Genomic DNA, 18,907 nt, shown 5'->3' with positions numbered 1-18,907 from the left:
CCGGGGTGGGGCTGGCGTGGTGGGTGACAGCACCTGGGTTCCTGCCCTCCTCCTTGCCCACAACTGCAGTGGGCCTCAGGCTCTCTGGGCTTGTGGCTCAGAGAACATTCCCCGCTACAACATCAGAAGGGGGCAAGTGAAGGCGCGTAGCAGGGTGGCAGGTGGCAGGCGGGGCGGCTCCACTTCCTGTGGGGCGCCGGCCCTGGAGCCTGCCCTGGGGAGGTTGCACAAACCTTCCCGCGGAGGCCCGGGGGACCGCCTCTCCGGCTGGCCACTGGCTCTGCTGACCCGGGGCTGCCCTCCTTGCTCTCAGTCCTGCAGCCTGGACTGAATCCTCCATCTCCGCGGGGCTGGCGAGGGGCCGGGCCGGACCGTGGGGCTCTTCCTCCCGTCACTGGGCACCAGCCCTTCCTCATTTTGTCACTGATTCTAGCCCCAAACAAAACAGGTTGAGCCCTTTTCTTCCCTCTGGCAGTCTCTGGCTTACTGCTGCCTTCGGAGGCGCTGCAGAGGGCGCCGCCGGCCGGGGAGGGGGGCCCCCGGGCCAGCCCTGCCGGGACTGGGACGGTGCGCCTGGCTCCTGGCCCTCGTTCAGCCCCGACCGTGGCAGGAGAGCAAGCTTTGCCGTGGCAGTTGCCTGAGGATGATGCCTCAGCTTCAGTTCAAAGATGCCTTTTGGGTGAGTGAAGACGGCTGTGGGCTTGAGCAAGTGGAGTGTGTCTGGGGAGGCCAGCTCAGCTGACATTTCACCAGGGTGGTGGGTTGGGGATGTGGCTCCCAGAGGGGGGTTTTCTCATAAAAATGATGGCTGATTTGTGATCCTTTATTGTCGTGGGGTGAGGGGTGTGACCTGGGCTGTTTCTGAGTTGGAAGTGGACAATGGGGGTCCTCGGTCTGGGGTACTGATTCCTCTGCAAACTTCAGCAAGCAAGGGATGGATATTCTCTGGGATCCCAGGGCAGATCTTTCCTCTGGGAGACCCCCTCTCCACAGCAGGAACCTTTAAGGAGCATCTGATATATGGCTGGGAACTTGATGAGGACTTGTGAGGTAAAGGAGGAAGGGTCACAGGTCTGGGGACCAGATAAACTTGAATTTGGATTTTGGCTCTGCTATTTAGAGGCTGGACAAGTCATTTCACCTCTCTGAACTTCATTTCTGGCCACCCCCCCAACTATATGGTAGAGATAAGTAACAAACATACTAACTGAATGGGAGAGCTAAACGAGGGGATCTAATGTAACAAAATCCCCTGCATCTCGCCGGAGCACCAAACGGGGATCTCTTGCCCTTACTCCACCCCTCTTCACCCCTCTTCCTTGCAGACCTTAGGGGTCCTTCAGGGAGGCAACAGGGCTGGGCAGTTCCTTGTTCTCTTTCTTAAATGCAGCACACATGTAAATCCAGTCTTTTCCTTGTGAAATTCCAGCGCCCAGCTGGCTTGTGGGGGTGAAATTGCTGGCCCCAGGCCACACAGCCTGCAAGCCCCATTTGGACCCCACCACCTTTTTTTCCTGCTGTCTCTCAGCCTACCCCTCTGCTTTTCAAGTGCTGACTGTTCCCAGTGGCTCCCAGAGAAAAGCTGAGACCTCTCTGGTTAGAGCTGAGGAACGTGGCTGTCCTGAGGGCACCCCCTCCAGCCGCGCAGAGGACACTGGCTCTTTGCTCAGTCGGCCTGAACTCAGCCGACAGTCTGGCCTCCCTGGGCCCTTTCCTGGGGCCTCCAGCCAGGAGGACAAAAGCTAACGAGCCAGGTCTTCCTTCCCTTCTGGGCCACGCTCTCCTTGGGGCCCGTGGCCAGAGTCTAAGTGGCTCACTTCCCGCCTGCTCTAACTGCACAGTAGGCAGAGGGCTGTCTCTCTGGGCCTCCATCTCCCCATCTCTACAGAAAGGGGCCGGGACCAGCCCAGAGAAGCCAAGGGAAGCAGACCGGCCTCGGCCCCTTCCAAGCACCAGGCTGGCCGCTGGGACCCATGCGAGGGGTAGGGGGCTGCCGTCAACAGGGGATGCACAGATTGGACAGTGAGTCACTACATCATTGCTCTGACTTGAAGTGCAAAGCTGGGGAAAAGATGGTGGCTCAGATGGTAATGAATCTGCCTGCAATGCAGGAGACCTGGGTTTGATCCTTGGGTTGGGAAGATCCCCTGGAGAAGGAATTGCCAACCTACTCCAGTGTTCTTGCCTGGAGAATCCCATGGACATTGGAGCCTGGTGGGCTACAGCCCATAGGGTCACAAAAGAGTCAGACATGACTGGGAGACCCACACTTTCACTTGAACATCCAGCTGTTTAGCAGCCCATGGCGGGCCAAGCACACCCTGGCTGTATTTGAGTTCCAGGACGTCTGGTCCAGACCAGAGCCTTTGGTTCCACCCTCCCTAGGACAGAGCTGGCCTGAGGAGCAGTCCCAAGGCAGGATCTGGGCAGGAAGGGGGTAGGTGGTACAGGAGGGAGCAGGGTGTGGTGGCAGCATTCTACCTGTGGCGGCTTCCTGTGCTGCGTCCCGCCACACTCTGTGCTCACCCCACCTCTGAGTCTCTTGCAAGTTCTCCTCTCCTCTGCTGCTGGCTCCGGGGGCCTGGGGTAGAGGTGCCACTTCCCTAGGGAGGGCCAAAGCAGGGAGGGAAAGGCCAATGCCCCCGGGCTCTGAATCCTAACACGTGTCCCAGATGCTCAGCCTGGCCCAGCCCACAAGGACAACTAACCCCAGCACTAAAGACGGGTCAGGCGCTGTCCTCAGGACTATGCATCTGTTGACTCATTTAAACCCAGGAAGTGCATGCTATTGTGACACCTATTGTTCACAAGAGGAGGCCAAGGCACAGAGAGCCTCAGTCACTTGCCCAGAGTCACACAGCTGGGTGAAACCTGGACAGGTTGGCCCCAGTGTCTGCTCTCACTCAGGTGCTTCATTACCTCTTTAGCCATAGCGCCCATCACAGGATCTTTGGGTCACATTGGTGAAGGAGGGAAAAACTCACTCCTTCCTACCTCCCAGAGAAATCAGATCAGATGGGCTCCACAGAAGTCTTCTGAACCCCAATTTATAGACAAAGCGGTAAAATGGAAAAGACACAGTGATCCAACCGCCATGCAGGTGTTAGGGACAGGGTTGAGCCTGCCCTTCCCCCTGGCTTTCCCCCACCCCATGCCCAGGCAATGCCATTAACCACAGCTTGGGAACACACTGCCTGCAAATGGCTGGTCTGTAGTGGAAGGAAGCCCCTGAGCTAGAAGGATCGTGTCTAATACTGCGGCACTCCCGTTAACTGGCAGCCTCAACCATCCAAAACACAAGTGAGAGCCAGCCTTGTTCACAGCAGCACTTCATTGTGAGCAGGGAAACAAAAATGGTTTCTGAGGTTCTAAGAGTTTGCATTAAAGCTTGCATACTTTACTCATTTGAGATGCCCTATAGCTTTTAGTTAGGGCCCATGAACTCTGATTTTATCCACAGTTTTAGTCATGTGGTTTTGTTGACCTATAGATATAGCAAATGGTAGGTATCTACATGGAATCTGACTGATTAAATATTGGTGGGCCTGACCTGTTAGACCTGTTAGGGACAACAGAGGATGAGATGATTGGATGGCATCACTGACTTGATGGACATGAGTTTGAGCAAGCTCTGGGAGTTGGTGATGGACAGGGAAGCCTGGAGTGCTGCAGCCCATGGGATTGCAAGGAGTTAGACACGACTGAGCAACTGAACTGATACTGACCTGTTAGAGACAGTTTCACAGATAGCTGGTAGCCTGATAGTAAGAGAGGAGACAAAAACTTATAAAAAGCAGACACAGTGGTTAGAAGTGGTAGAGTTGACCATCCTGTCCCTCAGTAGGCCTGTATTTGCAATCTTGTCAGTGTGACCATGCAGTATTTATTTATAGCCTACTTCTATCTGCAGCCTAACGTTCAGATGCAAGCTTCTGTGGGAGTGAGGCTGGGGTGGGCTAGCCACAGGGGAGGGAAGGGATCATTTGATTTCTGTTAATACACACACAGTGATAAAGAAGATCAGTTTTGCAGGAAGTTTGCGACTGAGCCTCAGAACAGGGGGCTGTCGGAGAGAAAGCTGAGGATAAGAGTACCAGGTGTCCAAGCTGACAGGGCCTTAGAGCTTCTGGAATCTGACTTAGCACCAGGCCAGAGGGGCAGAGAGTCCCAGAGAATGCGGGATTACCACTCCTTATCCCAGTATACCCAGCTTTCCTTGCAGGGGCTCTGCTCCCAGCAGCAGCCGAAGTGTATTGCAAGAAACACCTGTCTGTATCCTCAGCATAGGGCTGGTGAGTGGGCTGTGTGTTTGGTCAATGTTAATAGAATAAGTGGACAAACAGTAAGGGCCTCCATGGTCCTACTGCCTTCCTGAGCCCATCTTCTCCTTCATTTTGCTTTAGTTACATTCAACAGATATTTGTTGAGAAGCGTTCCTACTAGGTAATCTAAGCTGGGCCCTGCGATCCTCATCCCCCATCCAAACAGCTGAATGAGACTGTCAGATTACCTTGCCCTAGAAGAAGTCAGGATTGAGTTCTTGATAATGGCCCAGGCACAGGGAGCACCCAGAGGACTGCTCTGAGCTGTACTTTCCCCTCCTACCCTCTCATTGCCTCCCAGACCTATACATCTAACCACTTTTGCAAAGAAGTCATGGGATATTGTTTTAAGACGGAAAATCTAGTTCTGGACCAGGTTTTATTAAGACCCACATCCTGTCTTTTTCGGGGTTGTTAAAAGGAAAAGTAATGGCCACATATACTCCTTCTCATGCCTTGCTCTTCCCTCCCCACCATCATGGCTTTGGGCGGAAACCATCAAAGGGGACCTAGAAACCAGGCCTGAACTTTTCCCTCTGAGTTGAGGTTACATTTCTCCCGTTTGAGGCTGGGCTCCCGCTTCATTTGGAAATGCTAAGCGAGGATGTGATGAGCTCCGCAGCAGAAGACAGAGGAGATACCACTTCCTTCGATGGGGGAATGACTCACCAAGGATGCGTGGGCTAGGGGCAGGGGGAGAGGGCTGAGGCCCCATGTGTCTGATCAGCTACTGTGGCCTCTCCTCCTCTCCGGTTCTGAGACTCTGAGGTTCCCTACTGAGGAGAGTGTTGGGGGACACTCCTCTTCTTGACATAATTTTATCTTGAACATGCGTGGGCCTGGGTGTGATTTCCTTATCTTCAAAACAACATTGTTAGTGACTGTACAGTCCTCCAATTTGTGGATTTGGTGGACATGCGGTGAATCCCATCCTCAGCATAGGGCTGGTGAGTGGGCTGTGTGTTTGGTCAATGTTAATAGAATGAGTGGACAAACAATAAGGGCCTCCCTGGTCCTACTGCCTTCCTGAACCCATCTTCTCCTTCATTTTGCTTTAGTTACATTCAACAGATATTTGTTGAGAAGCGTTCTCTACTAGGTAATCTAAGCTGGGCCCTGCGATCCTCATCCCCCATCCAAACAGCTGAATGAGACTGTCAGATTACCTTGCCCTAGAAGAAGTCAGGATCCTACAGAGGAGCCTACAGTCCATAGGGTCACAAAGAGTCAGACATGACTAAGTGACTTAGCATACACACATGTGATTTATTTATACAGTCCCTTATTGTTGGACATTTAGATTCAGTTCAGTTCAGTTGCTCAGTGGTGTCCGACTCTTTGTGACCCCATGGACTGCAGCTTGCCAGGCTTCCCTGTCCTTCACCAACTCCAGAAACTTGCTCAAACTCACGTCCATTGAGTCAGTGACGCCGCCAACCATATCATCCTCTGTTATTTCCTCCTCCTGCTTTCAGTCTTTCCCAGCACCAGGGTCTTTTCCAGTGAGTCAGTTCTTCACATCAGGTGGCCAAAGTATTGGAGCTTCAGCATCAGTCCTTCTAACGAATAATTCAGGACTGATTTCCTTTACGATTGACTGGTTTGATCTCCTTGCAGTCCAAGGGATTCTCAAGAGTCTTCTCCAACACCACAGTTCAAGAGCATCAATTCTTTGGTGTTCAGCTTTCTTTATGGTCCAACTCTTACATCTATACATGACTACCGGAAAAACTGTAGCTTTAACTATACAGACCTTTGTCTGCAAAGTTATTTCTCTGCTTTTTAATATGCTGTCTTAAAAAAACAGAGATTATTGCCAACTATTTAGCATTCTGGGTCAGTCTTTGTGTATCAAGATTTTGCACTTGACGACCACTTCTTGCATAGCTTCCCACATGAGGAGACATTCCTAGGTGGGAGGGTGAGGCCAGTTCTCTGGCATTTGGCACTAGCAGCCACTTTGGGGCCCCTCATAGTCCTCTGGCTGTGCAGGAAGCTTTTCATCCAGGAAAGAGGGATCAGAGTGGCCTGGAAGGGGCTCTGCTGGGAATCAAAGCCCACTCAGGTTTCGTGGATGGACTTGCAGCAGGGCAGGGCCCTGTGGCCTTGAAGGCCGAGGAGGCCAGTGGCTGAGGAGGGGGTCCTCCTGAGCAGGAGGGGGTCCTCCTGAGCAGGAGGGGATGGTAGAGGCAGGAGGTTGGGGAGAGGGGCCCCTGGCTGGCCTTCCTTTGCCTCCACCTACTGCCTTCCCTGTACCTTTCTGGCCATGGCTGTTGAAAAGGATGAGAACGGACTCTTTCTGTGCTGGTCGCAGAGCTCCTTGAGGCATGGTATTCTGTGTAAAAAGCACAGAACCAAGCGGTGTGTCTTGTGTGCAACCCATTGTGAAAAGTGGGGGGAAATAAGCATTAGTGTTGGTATAGGCTTGTATTAGGGTTTCCCTGATGGCTCAGATGGTAAAGAATTCGCTTGTAACAGAGGAGACCTGGGTTCGATCCCCGAATCGGGAAGATCCCCTGGAGAAGGGCATGGCTACCCACTCCAGTATTCCTGCCTGGAGAATCCCATGGACAGAGGAACCTGGTGGGCTACAGTCCAGGGGCTTGCAAAGAGTCAAACAAAACTGAAGTGACTTAGCACGAATGCACAGGCTTGTATTAACAACAAGAATCTCTGGAAAGACTCACAGAGAGCTAATTAAAGTGATGGCCTTTTGGGGGAAGTGAAAGAAGAAAGATTGATGGGTTTCAGGGCTGTGTGGGATTGAGTATTCTATGTACTTTTCTATAGCATTTGATTGTTGAACCATGTAAATATATTACCCAATGAAAATTAAATTACACAATTAAAAATGAAAAAGAAGATGTTTATTTCCTGTTCTGTGAAAATTCTTTTTTCTCTGAGTCCCAGATATGTCATTCTCAGAGGAGAGGCAGCTGTTCCTGGTTGTTGTTCAGCATCCCTTAGGTACCAGGCCCTGTGACACATGTGTCCCCAAATCCACCTTGCAGGGAAGGACTTGCCAATGTCCTCCCATGCCCAGAACGGAGACACAGGGAGGTCAAGGGCCAAGTTTATGGTCATACGTTCAAGGCAGAGCAGGGACACCCGTTAGCTCTGTCGGACCCTATCGCATTCTGCCCCTGAATCCAAGGAGACTGGTGAGTTCTTGGTTCAATTATAATTCCTAAAGGATGAAAGGGTGGCTCCCTATTCGGTAACATTGGTTTCCATGGTTTTGGAAGTAAGGTGATTTCTCTCGCCATAATTTTCTGCAAATGATCACCGATTACATATGCCATTAAAAGGAAAATGTTTAAAAAACAAAACTAAGCAATTCCTGTTTTCAAGCTGAGATTGTGTTTTTAGGTGACATTTGTGGTTCAGTGGCGTAAACTCTTCCACATACTCTGTGCACACTTTGTGGTGTGTGTGCTCCCAGGGACCCAAGGACTTGGTTCCTCCACACCCACTCCATAGGATGCGGTCGACCGTCTGATGGCCGCAGGTGGCTGCAAAGCTTCATGGTTGCGTTTCCCTGCTTTTGTGATGCCTGCAGGTATTCCCCTGTAGTGTTTCCTGGCTGCTGTGTCCTGGGTCAAGAACGTAACCCACACCTTCGATTTTATTCTTGGTGGAAAACAAGATCTGCTTCTCAAGGTCCTCCTGTTGTCCAGTTGCCAGGAACTCAGGGACTTTGGCTGGCTTCTCCCGGCACCTCCACACAGCCAGGGTTGCTAGCCCCTGGGATGGAGAGGGAGGGCCTTGCTTGGGCTTGGAAAGGTGGGGGAGGACTTGGGAGGTGGTGGGGGGGCAAAGGTGGAAAGCCTGGCATGGGTAAAGGTGTGGAAGGGGGAGTGGGTGCAGTGGGTTTGCAAGACGGTTTTCTGGCCCAGAGAACTGCGTAGGGTGACTGTAGGAAGGGAAGACCCCGGCTGGGCTTTAAAAGGTCTTGACCAGCCTTGAGTGGAGGCAGAGAGCCTTTCTTCCTTTCTTCACCCTCTCCAGTGACGGATGTTTCTTCTTATGCAAAAAGAGGCTTGGAGGCTGTGGGCTGTGGTTAGGATGCCTTCCTGCCTCAGCTAGAGCCTGTCTGACGCTGCAAATGACACGATGGAGGGAACTAGTTGCGGAAATCGAAACTGCCTCACTTCTAGCAAGAGAGAGTGGTACCCAGTGCCCTGGGGGCTGCCCACGCTAGCTAGGGCGTCCTGCTGGACTAGCTCTGGAAGGCCCCTCCCTCACGGGCTTAGTCACTCTCTGTGCTCCAGGCTCAGAAGGGGGACAGGCCTCTTTGAAGCTTCCCCCCTCACTTGCTGAGGGGGAACTTGGAGAATCCTTTCTCCTTTCTGAACTTCAGTTTCCTCATCTGTAGGATATTAGAGTGATTCTTAACTGAGATAAAGGCTTTGAGGATGGAGACACTAAGCACAGTCCTCAGGGGACCACGTGCTGCTGCTCAGCACTGGGAGCTAGTAGACCAGGAAGAGATCCCAAGGGATCCTGACTTATAATTGGATAGGCACCTACAGCGTGAGCCTCATATGTGGGTCTTCCTAATCTCAGGATGCCTCCCCAACTCTGTTCGCCACTGGATACTAAATTCCACCATTTGACAGTCATTCCTATGGCTTCAGGTGACAAGATGCAATAGCCCCATGAGGCTAGTATTCTTATCCCTTCTTTATAGAGAGAAAACCATGGCTTATAGAGGGGATGTGGGCCCGGGGGTGCCACCCAGATGGACGTTGGGGCTGCTGGGCTAGGCTTGGCTGCTACCTTCCCGGGCCAGGTCAGAACGCCCTTGACATTAGCAAGAGCGTGTGGTGGTTTGCTGAGACCTGGCACCCTGAGCAATGAGTAACAGAAGCAGGCCAGTGAGTGACAGGCCCTTCCTCTGATGGTGACAGGCCACCCACTATTGGGCAACAGGAAGTATCTGCTGCTGTTCCAGAGACTAGCAGCCAGGGTAGGGATGGGGCAGCCAGATGGGATCAGGGTTCCCAACTGCGGAAATAGAAAAGCAGAAGCTGAGCCACACTCAGAGAAAAAGAAGGGGCAATGGGCTGAGTCAGGAGGGTGCTTGACCTACTCAGGGGACAAGGAGGCCTACGCTGCTGGGGCAGAGTGATGGAGGTGAAGAGTGGTTGGAGATAAGATCAGAAATGTGCCAGGAGTCATGAACCCCGAAGCCCAGTCCAAGCTCCAGGTCAATTACATACAAATTTCAGGGTGGAGGAGCAGTAGTTTTCAAAGTTCTCCATTGGTGTTGAGAACTGTGGTTTTTCTGCTGCATGGCCATTGCTGACAGTGAGCATATATCTGGCTCTTACCATTTATGTGACCTCATTTGACTCACTTGTGAATTAGTAGAGGATAGAGGGGATTTTTTTTAACCTTATACAATTACTTTTTTGTGGCCGATGTCAATATACATAACAGAAAATTTACCATTTTAATCATTTTTAAGTGTGCAATTAAGTGGCGTCTGTACTCTCATAATGTTCTACCAACCATCACTACTAATTCCAAAACTTTCTCATCATTTCAAACAGAAATTCTATACCCCTTAAATAATAACTCCTTATCTTGCTCCTCTCATCTCCTTCTCTGCTTTCTGTCTCTATGAACTTGCCATGCTAAGGACCACGTATAAGTAGAATCAGGCAGTATCTGTCCTGTTTCATTTAGCATAGTGTCTTTAAGGTTCATCCATGTTTTAGCATGTATCAGAACTTCATTCCTTTTAATGACTGAAAAATATTCCATGCTATGTGTATACCTCATTTTGTTTATCCATTCACCTGTTATTGGGCACTTGGGTTTTTATCTCATTTCGTATATTATGAAAAATGTCACTATGAACATGGATGTACTAATCACTTCATGGCAAATAGACGGGGAAACAGTGGCTGACTTTATTTTTCTGGGCTCCAAAATTGCTGCAGATGGTGATTGCAGCCATGAAATTAAAAGATGCGTACTCCTTGGAAGGAAAGTTATGACCAACCTAGACAGCATATTAAAAAGCAGAGACATTACTTTGTCAACAAAGGTCCGTCTAGTCAAGGCTATGGTTTTTCCAGTGGTCATGTATGGATGTGAGAGTTGGACTATAAAGAAAGCTGAGCACCAAAGAATTGATGTTTTTGAACTGTGGTGTTGGAGAAGACTCTTGAGAGTCCCTTGGACTGCAAGGAGATCCAACCAGTCCATCCTAGAGGAGCTCAGTCCTGGGTGTTCACTGGAAGGACTGATGTTGAAGCTGAAACTCCAATACTCTGGCCACCTGATGCGAAGAACTGACTCATTTGAAAAGACCCTGATGCTGGGAAAGATTGAGGGCAGGAGGAGAAAGGGATGACAGAGGATGAGATGCTTGGATGGCATCACCGGCTCAATGGACATGGGTTTGAGTGGATTCTGGGAATTGGTGATGGACAGGGAGGCCTGGGGTGCTGCGGTTCATGGGGTCACAGAGTTGGACACAACTGAGCGACTGAACTGAATACTGGTTTGAATTCCTGCTTTCAATTCTTTTGAGTATAAAATTAGGAATGGAGTTGCTGGATCATAAGTAATCCTATGTTTAACATGCTGAGTAACTGCTAAGCTATCAATATTTTCCCCAGAAGCTGCTCCACTCATATTCCATCAACAATGCACAAGTGTTCCAGTTTCTCCACATCTTCACCAGAGCTTGTTATTTCCTGTGTCTTTTCCGCAATCATAGGCATCCTAGTAGGCATGAAGTGGTATTTCGTTTTTTGTTTTTTAACTTTGGCTCTTTTTATTTATTTGTGTATCTATGCAACATGTGTGATCTTAGCTCCCTGACCAGGGATCAAACCTGGGCCTGCAGCAGTGGAAGTGTAGACCCTTAACCACAGGTCAGGTAGGGAAGTCCCTCACTGGTGTTTTGATTCATATTTCCCAGTGACTAGTGATGTTGAGCATATTTTTACACTTTCATTGACAGTTTGTTTATCTTCCTTAGAGAAATGTCTATTCAAGTCCTTTGCCTACTTTTGAATTGGGTTATCTTTTTGTTGTTCAATTTTTAAAGTTCTTTATATAGTCTGGATAGTAATTATTTTAAGTATGATTTGCAAATATTTTCTCCCAATTTGTGGATTGTCTTTTCACTCTCTTGATGCTGTCTTTTAATGAAAAAGAGTTTTTTGTTTTGATAAAGTCTAACTAATTTATTTTTTCTTTTATTGACTGTTCTTTTGGTATCATATGCAAGAAATCATCGTTAAATTCAATGTCTTGAAACTTTCCCCCTATTTTCTGTTCAGAGTTTTACAGTTTTAGCTCTTACCTTTAGGTCATTTATCCATTTTGAGTTAGTTTTTGTATATGGTGTTAGGAGTCCAACTTCATGCCTTTGCATGTGAATATCCATTTCCCATCACCTTTGGTTGAAAAGATGGTCTTTTCCACATTGAATGGTCTTATCCTTGTTGAAACTCAGTTGACCGTATATGTGAGTGCTTATCTCTAGCTTTCTATTTCATTCCATTGGTCTATAAGTCTGTCCTTATGACAAAACCACACTATTTTAATTGCAATAGCTTTGTAGTGAGTTTTGAAATTAGAAAGTGTGAGTCTTCCAACTTTGTTCTTTTTTTCAATGTTGTTGGCTATTAAGGTCCTGCGTTGAGGTGTTTTTTTAATTTTTAATAAAAAAAAGTACAGTTGATTTACAATGTTGCATTAGTTTTAAGTATACAAAAAAGTGGTTCAGTTATACATATTTTATATATGTGTATATATATATATATTCTTTTCAGATTCTTTCCCCTTATAGATTATATAAAATATTGAGTGTTGTTCCCTGTAATATACAGTAGCCCCTTGTTGGTTATCTATTTTATATATAGTAGTATCCCTGGTGGGTCAGATGGTAAAGAATCTGCCTGCAAAGTGGAAGACCCAGGTTCGATCCCTAGGTCTGGAAGATCCCCTGCAGGAGGGCATGGCAACCAACTCCAGTATTCTGCCTAGAGAATCTCATGGACAGAGGAGCCTGGCGGGCTACAATCCATGGGGTTGTGAAGAGTTGGACACAACTGACCCACTAACAGTTTCTCTTTTGCGGCTTCCCTGGTAGCTCAGCTGGTAAAGAATCCACCTGCAATGCAGGAGACCCCAGTTCGATTCCTGGATCAGAAAGATTCCCTGGAGAACGGATAGGCTACCTACTCAGTATTCTAGTATAAATCTGCATCTCTATTCCTGCCGTGTAAATAGGACATCAATACCATTGGGGCTTCCCAGGTGGCCTGGGAAAGCCTCGTGGTAAAGAGCCCCCTCTGCCAATGCAGGAGACACAGAGATGCAGGTTTGATCCCCGGGTCAGGAAGATCCCCTGGAGGAGGGCATGGCAACCCACTCCAATATTCTTGCCTGAAGAATCCCATGGACAGAGGAGCCTGGGGGGCTATGGTCCATGGGGTCACAAAGAGTCAGACATGACTGAGTGACTTAGCAGAGCACACAGGTATCTGCTAATCCCAAACTCCCGACGTATCCCTCCCTCCTCTTCCCCTTAGGTAACCATCGTTTGTTTTCTGCCTGTGGATCTAGTTCTGTTTTATAAATAAGTTCTTCTTTTTTTTTTTTTAGATTCCACATTTCAGTGACGTCATATGATATTTGTCTTTCTCTGTCTGGCTTACTTCACTTAGTATGATCATCTCTGGGTCCATCCACGTTGCTGCAAATGGCATGATTTCATTTTTATGGCTGAATAGTGTTTCACTGAATATATGCACCGCGTCTTCTTCATCCATTCATCTGCTGATGAACATTTAGGTTGCTTCCATGTCTTGGCTATTGTGAACAGTATTGGAATGAACAATGGGATGAAAGTATATTTTTGAATGATGCTTTTCTCTGCTTATATACCCAAGAATGGGATTGCAGGATCATATGCTAGCTCTATGTTTAGTTTGTTAAGGATCCTCCATACTCTTCTCCACAGTAGCTGTACCAGTTTACATTCCCACCAACAGTGTTGGAGGGTTCCTTTTTCTCTACACTCAAAGTGTTTTTATGGATGAGGAAACAGGTTTGAACATTTCTGAGGTGGTGCTAGTGGTAAAGAACCTGCCTGCCATTGCAAGAGACACAAGACTTGAGTTCAATCCCTGGGTCAGGAAGATCCCTTGGAGGAGAGCATGGCAACCCAGTCTAGTATACTTGCCTGAAGAATCCCCATGGAAAGAAGAGCCCTGGCAGGCTATGGTCCATGGGGTGGCAAAGAGTTGGACACAACTGAAGTGACTTAGCATGCACATGTGAGGTTGCCACCAGTCTATGACAACCCCCCTCTAACTCTCCCAAGCCTGGACATACGTGGAGAGACACCATCCTTTGAGAGAATCCCCTTGGGATGGTGGGTTCCTCCTTAGAGTTGCCCTACCTCTGGCCCCTGGGAAGGCCCATGAGTTCTGAGCTTCCTTGAGTCCCCACCAGCTTTCATTCTTCAAGCACAATTGTCCCATAGGCTGGGGTCACCTACTTCAGTGGACTATGAGAAGGCCTTGAGGGAATTGATGTCCACCTTGGCCTTGGCCTGCTTAGACCTGAGAGGCCTTTGAAAATCAGGATTTCTGATCCTCAACTTCCCAACTGTCAGCCACTGAAGCAAATGAAGTCCCCTTCTTTGTCATCTCTTGAATGTTTCTCCTTCATTTGGACCAGCTCTGAGACCACTCTCCCAGACCTGGGGATCCCAGACTGCAGGTGGTAAGAAGGTCCAGAAGTTCAGCTGGGGTCAGTCCATGCAAACAGGGTGAGGTGGTAGCCAGGGGATCAACAGAGACGTCTGGATCAGCGTCCATGGAGCTGTCAAGAAGACTGAAATTGTGGGGCATGAAGGTCTGCACAGCATGAAGGTCTGCACTACTGGACAGCAGCACAATAGTAGGTGCTGAGCTGGGGTCTGCAGTTGTTCTCACTCTGACCCAGATGAGGATGGAAATTGATGCTGGAACCAAAGGAACAGTGTGGCTGATTCCAGGGTCAGGGGAAGACCAGCAGCTAAAACTAGGCCTCAGGGCAGGGCAGGAGCTGCCGAGAGGTTGCTGGGATTTTATTTTAGTATGCAGATCACCCCTAAGCCTAGAAGGACTGCAGGTTCAGTGAGGGGAGGAGTTTGCACTCCAGGATCCAGCGGTCTTGGTTTGAGTCCTACCATGTTTGGTGCAATGCAGGAGACACAGGAGACAGAGGTTCGATCCCTGGGTCAGGAAGATCCCTTGGAGGAGGAAATGGCAACCCTCTCTGGTATTCTTGCCTGGAGAATCTCATGGACAGAGAAGCCTGGTGGGCTCTAGTCCATGGGGTCACAAAGAGTCAAACATGACTGAACGACTAAACAGACATCAACAACGTGTGGGTGCAAGTGAATGCTGAGAGGGAGAGTTAAGCAGTGATGGTCCCCGAGAGAACAGGCTTGCCCCAGGCAGCCCCAGAGCCCCAGGACCCCAGAGGTGGCATCTTGCTCCACTGAAAGATGTGCTTTCCCTCAGTGCTGCTCTGTGCCTGATACATGCTGGCTGTGTGGGCCAGGGTAGAGCAATTCCCAGTCTCTAACACAGAACCCAAAGATGGTGGAGGGCGCCATCTTTGTCTCTTGCACTGCCTTTAGCACCAGGCGCCCTGCTTGGATTCCACTGCCCTTGTGGTTGAGCCCTCCACGCTCTCAGTTTCTAGCTCCTTGTCTGTATTAAACCTATCACTGTGGTTAAAAGCCAGAGATGTGCTCAAATGAATGTTAATGGCCTAATAAAGGCAAGAGCCCCACATGCAGACCCCCAGCAGGTAGAGGAGACCCAGAAAGCCCCTAGGCTTGGAGGGTGTTGCAACCAGAGCCCAAGGGTCAGCTCTGAGGTTCAGAACCTGCCAAGGGCAGCAGAGGAGGCTGAGGGGCCTTTTGCGGTGGCTGCCGGGGGTCTCTTCCTGCCTTTGGGGAGAGGTGTGAGGAGTGGGCCCATCTCTGTCTTGAATAAGTCTCGAGCCCAGAAGAATCTGCCTGCAGATTCTCACCCTGCAGCCATTTATACCACCAAGTAGGACACCCCGCCTTGGCCCCGTGAGCGTCCATGTACAAGTGTTCATTCCGCTTTACGGATGAAAAACCTGAGGCTGAAGAGACAGGAAGCAACCAATCGAGATAAGCGTCACAGCTAGGATTCAAACCCAGCTCTCCTTTTTTATTTCCTTTTTTGGTTTACTTTCACTTAACATGTACTGATCACCATGGCCACCCTTTTCCAGGAGCTCATTAAGTCTCAAGATGACCTTTGTTGGGCTCCTACGTATATTATTCCATTTAGTCCTCAGGGCCCCTGGTGGGGAGGGCAGTGTGTTCACAGTCCTTTTATAGAGGAGGGGCTCTGTGCATGGGAGGTTAAGTAACTTGCCCAAGTTCACACTGTCTGTATGCATGGGCTTGGCCAGGACCAGAACCCGGTGCCTGGACTCTTTCCACACCCCCTGCCTGAACTTCTTCTTGATTAGGGGGTGTACCCATGGGCCATCCCCTGGCAGGTAGGGGAAGGGGTGATGCTTGGGGAAAGGGACAAGTAGAAACAGAGCCTTGGCTATCGGTGCTAGCCCCCAGTTCCTGGCTGGTCACTCATGAGCTGGAACCCATGCAGCAAGGAGCCATGGGGCTGGCTCTGCACCGGGTGTGGTCACCGCCTGTCCTTGCTTATGGATCAGAGTCTCCTCTGGGGCTTAGTGTCTGGGGTGGCTCAGTAACCTCCATCCACCTTCCCCACCTGCCCTCAGCCCTGGCCTGACGTCTGCCTCCTCTGCCTCCTGCCCACCTACAGAGAAGCCGTGTGACCGGGGCCAGCCACTCACCTTCCGTGCGTATGTGTGCGTTCAGTCGCTTCATTTGCGTCTGACTCTTTGTGACCCCGTGGACTGTAGCCCGCCAGGCTCCTCTGCCCATGGGGATTCTCCAGGCAAGAATGCAGGAGTGGGTTGCCATGCCCTCCTCCAGGGGATCTTCCCGACCCAGGGATCGAACCCACGGCTCCTGCATTGTAGGCGGCTGCTGAGCCTCAGCCTCAGCTGTGATGGGGCAATCAGGGTACCGTGCTGACACTGCAGGCTTCTCTGAGAATTAGAGGCACAGAGGGCTCAGGCTGCTACCGGTCCACACGCCACCTACACTGCTTCCTTCTCCTGACCTGGGAACCTGGCCCTGGTTCCCGTTACCTCCTGGGAGGGTCCCACCGCTGGCTCTGCCTGACTCTCCTGGAGTTGCTCTCAGGCCACCTCTTCAGACACCTGCCTTGGCCCTTTAGCCCCGTCGCCGCTCACAGCTCTGAGCATCAGGCTTCCAGTCTCCTGAACCCGAGGGGCTCAATGCCACCTCCAGGCCTCTGCCCAGACTTGTGTTCCCTCTCTGCCCTGTCCCTTATGCTAACTTCTGCCCATTTTGGTTTCTTAACGCAGGAGGAAGACGTGGGGAATTGAGCTGGGCCTTTAAGAATGGAGGGGAAGTGAGCAGTGCTTCACAGGATGGGGGAGGGGAGCACAGTAGAGGAGGCTTTTCCTTCCTGATGTTGGAGGAGGCCTACTTGAGAGAACAAAGTCACAAAGTCGGAAGCCAGCACGCCCACACACTTGGTGGTGAAGTCGGGACAAGCTATGTGGCCTCCCTCACCCTCAGACAGGCTCTGTTTCTACCCGTCCCTCTCTCTCTCTCATCCTCAAATCCTCCTGGAGTCTGAGATAAGAGGCCCCAGGTTGGCACAGTAGGGCCCTTTCCGGTACCTGTGCTATTCCCCGGCCTCCAAACTCTGCAATGTGGGATTCCTAGGAGCCCCTGAATATTCACAGGCTCTAACAGCGCCCCTCTCCCCTTCACCTGAGGCTGCAGGAAACAATCAACCCCAGGTCTCCAGGTTCCCCAAAGTTTGTGGCCCAGCTGGGCCCCAGGTCAAGGGCCTGGACATCTCAGGGACCATGCAACGGGACTGCTTGGGTGAAGAGGCCTCAGCCCCAGGCTCAGTGGGGATCTAGAGCCCTCTGGAGACTCATTTCTAATCCCAAGCCCCAGATTAGCTCATTTAACCACGTTCAATGTGCTTTTGTTCCTTAAGAGTCCATCTGCTTTCTCGGCTCTCTTCCTTTGACGCCTATCCTGAGCCATCTTGGAAAAGCCATAAATCACCCCACATTTGCCTGCTTATGGATGGACCCCTCCAATCTTTAAGTCAGGGGACACCTAGACTCAGAACACCCAGTTGGACACATCATCTGAGGCTTGAATCCTCTCTGCAGAATCCCTAACCTGCTTACCGGATCCTAGCTATGGGGCACTCTCGACCCAGCAAAGCAACTTATCTGTGTTCCATATTCGGGGCCACATGGGCTCTTGGAAAGTCCTCCTTTGTACTGATCTGGAGTTGGCCTCCCTGTATACTCCCCTGTGAGTCCTGGCTAAGCCTCTGGGGACACCAAACACAGATGCTCCCTCTCCCACTGAAGGCCCCACAAAGGCCTATAAATGATCACATTCCTTACTGGCTCCTCAAGGGCTGAGGTCTGGCCTTCTCTGTACCAACCCTCCTCCTGGGATTCTCTGGGTAAACATCCAGCTTGCTCACTGAAGTCTCTGGTTCATCCATCCATCCATCCATCTATCCACCCATCCATCCATCCATCCATCCACCCATCCACCCACCCATCCATCCATCCATCTATCCACCCATTCATCCATCTATCCACCCATTCATGCATCCATCCACCCATTCATCCATCCATCTACCCATTCATCCAAGCCATACCTGAGTATCTGGTCTTTGCCTTCTTTCAGTTTAGTAATCAATAATGGTGGAGATGAGACCTACTGTGGGGTACTAGCCATGGGGCAGCAGAAAGATCCTGGCTGCTATTCATAGACTTATCTTCTCTGAGACTCAGTTTCTTTATCTGTACAATGGGGATAGTAACATGTTGTACAAGGTAGAGGGGACAGGTCTGTCTGGCTTATTTAAGGTGCTGGGTAACTAGTCATTGAATTGCAAACAAATGCTCTGGTCTTCTACGTGGGGCGGCTCAGGAGCCAGCTGTCATAAAGGCACGTCCACTTGAGGGCCTCCCTATGTACGCAGCCTTTGTTCAGTGTATTTGCTGAGCATTGCTGTACAGACGTGGGCACTGGGACCCAGGAGGCAAACCGCCCCGTGTTCTGCATTCTCCAGAGTTCAGTACTCACTTCCTCAGGTGTTCTGACAATCCCAGTGGTTTTGCTTCTCAGCCCACAGCAGACCAGCAAGAGTGGACTGGTGGCTAGTAAACTAGCCACAGTAGGCGCCTTGGCCACAGAAGTCCGTTCTGTTAAACTGCGGTGAAATTAGAGGGCGAAGTCACCCGAGTACCGTGCAGCCTATAACCGTACTCAAAATCGCTGTGCTTGGCTTCCGGGGCTTCCTGAGATAAAAGGAGTGAGTCCAGTCTCCCTGTTCTGTCTCTTCTTCTGCCAGTAAAAGGTGATTTTAAAGGAGTTAGATTAAATATATAAAGAGCCTAGCAACCCAAGAGCAAGTCAGTCA

General features: G+C 50.2%; 1 protein-coding gene across 2 annotated transcripts in view; it reads left to right on the top strand.

The window, feature by feature from the left end:
• The first annotated feature begins 216 nt into the window (after positions 1–216).
• Positions 217–18,907, top strand: part of PSTPIP1 (proline-serine-threonine phosphatase interacting protein 1) — a 44,664-nt gene continuing 25,973 nt past the window's right edge. Inside the window, exon 1 of one of the 2 annotated variants that reach the window (XM_040257311.1) lies at positions 217–679. In XM_040257311.1, coding sequence (XP_040113245.1) covers positions 644–679 — 36 coding nt within the window. In that variant the 5' untranslated portion in view covers positions 217–643. The remainder of the gene's footprint in view (positions 680–18,907) is intronic. The other variant, XM_040257312.1, reaches the window with a different exon arrangement.

This window comes from Oryx dammah, unplaced genomic scaffold (genome assembly GCF_014754425.2).
Source record: "Oryx dammah isolate SB20612 unplaced genomic scaffold, SCBI_Odam_1.1 HiC_scaffold_16, whole genome shotgun sequence".
Lineage (NCBI taxonomy): Eukaryota > Metazoa > Chordata > Mammalia > Artiodactyla > Bovidae > Oryx > Oryx dammah.
The sequence above is the reverse complement of the archived record's forward strand: the minus strand, read 5'-3'. Positions and strand labels throughout refer to the sequence as shown.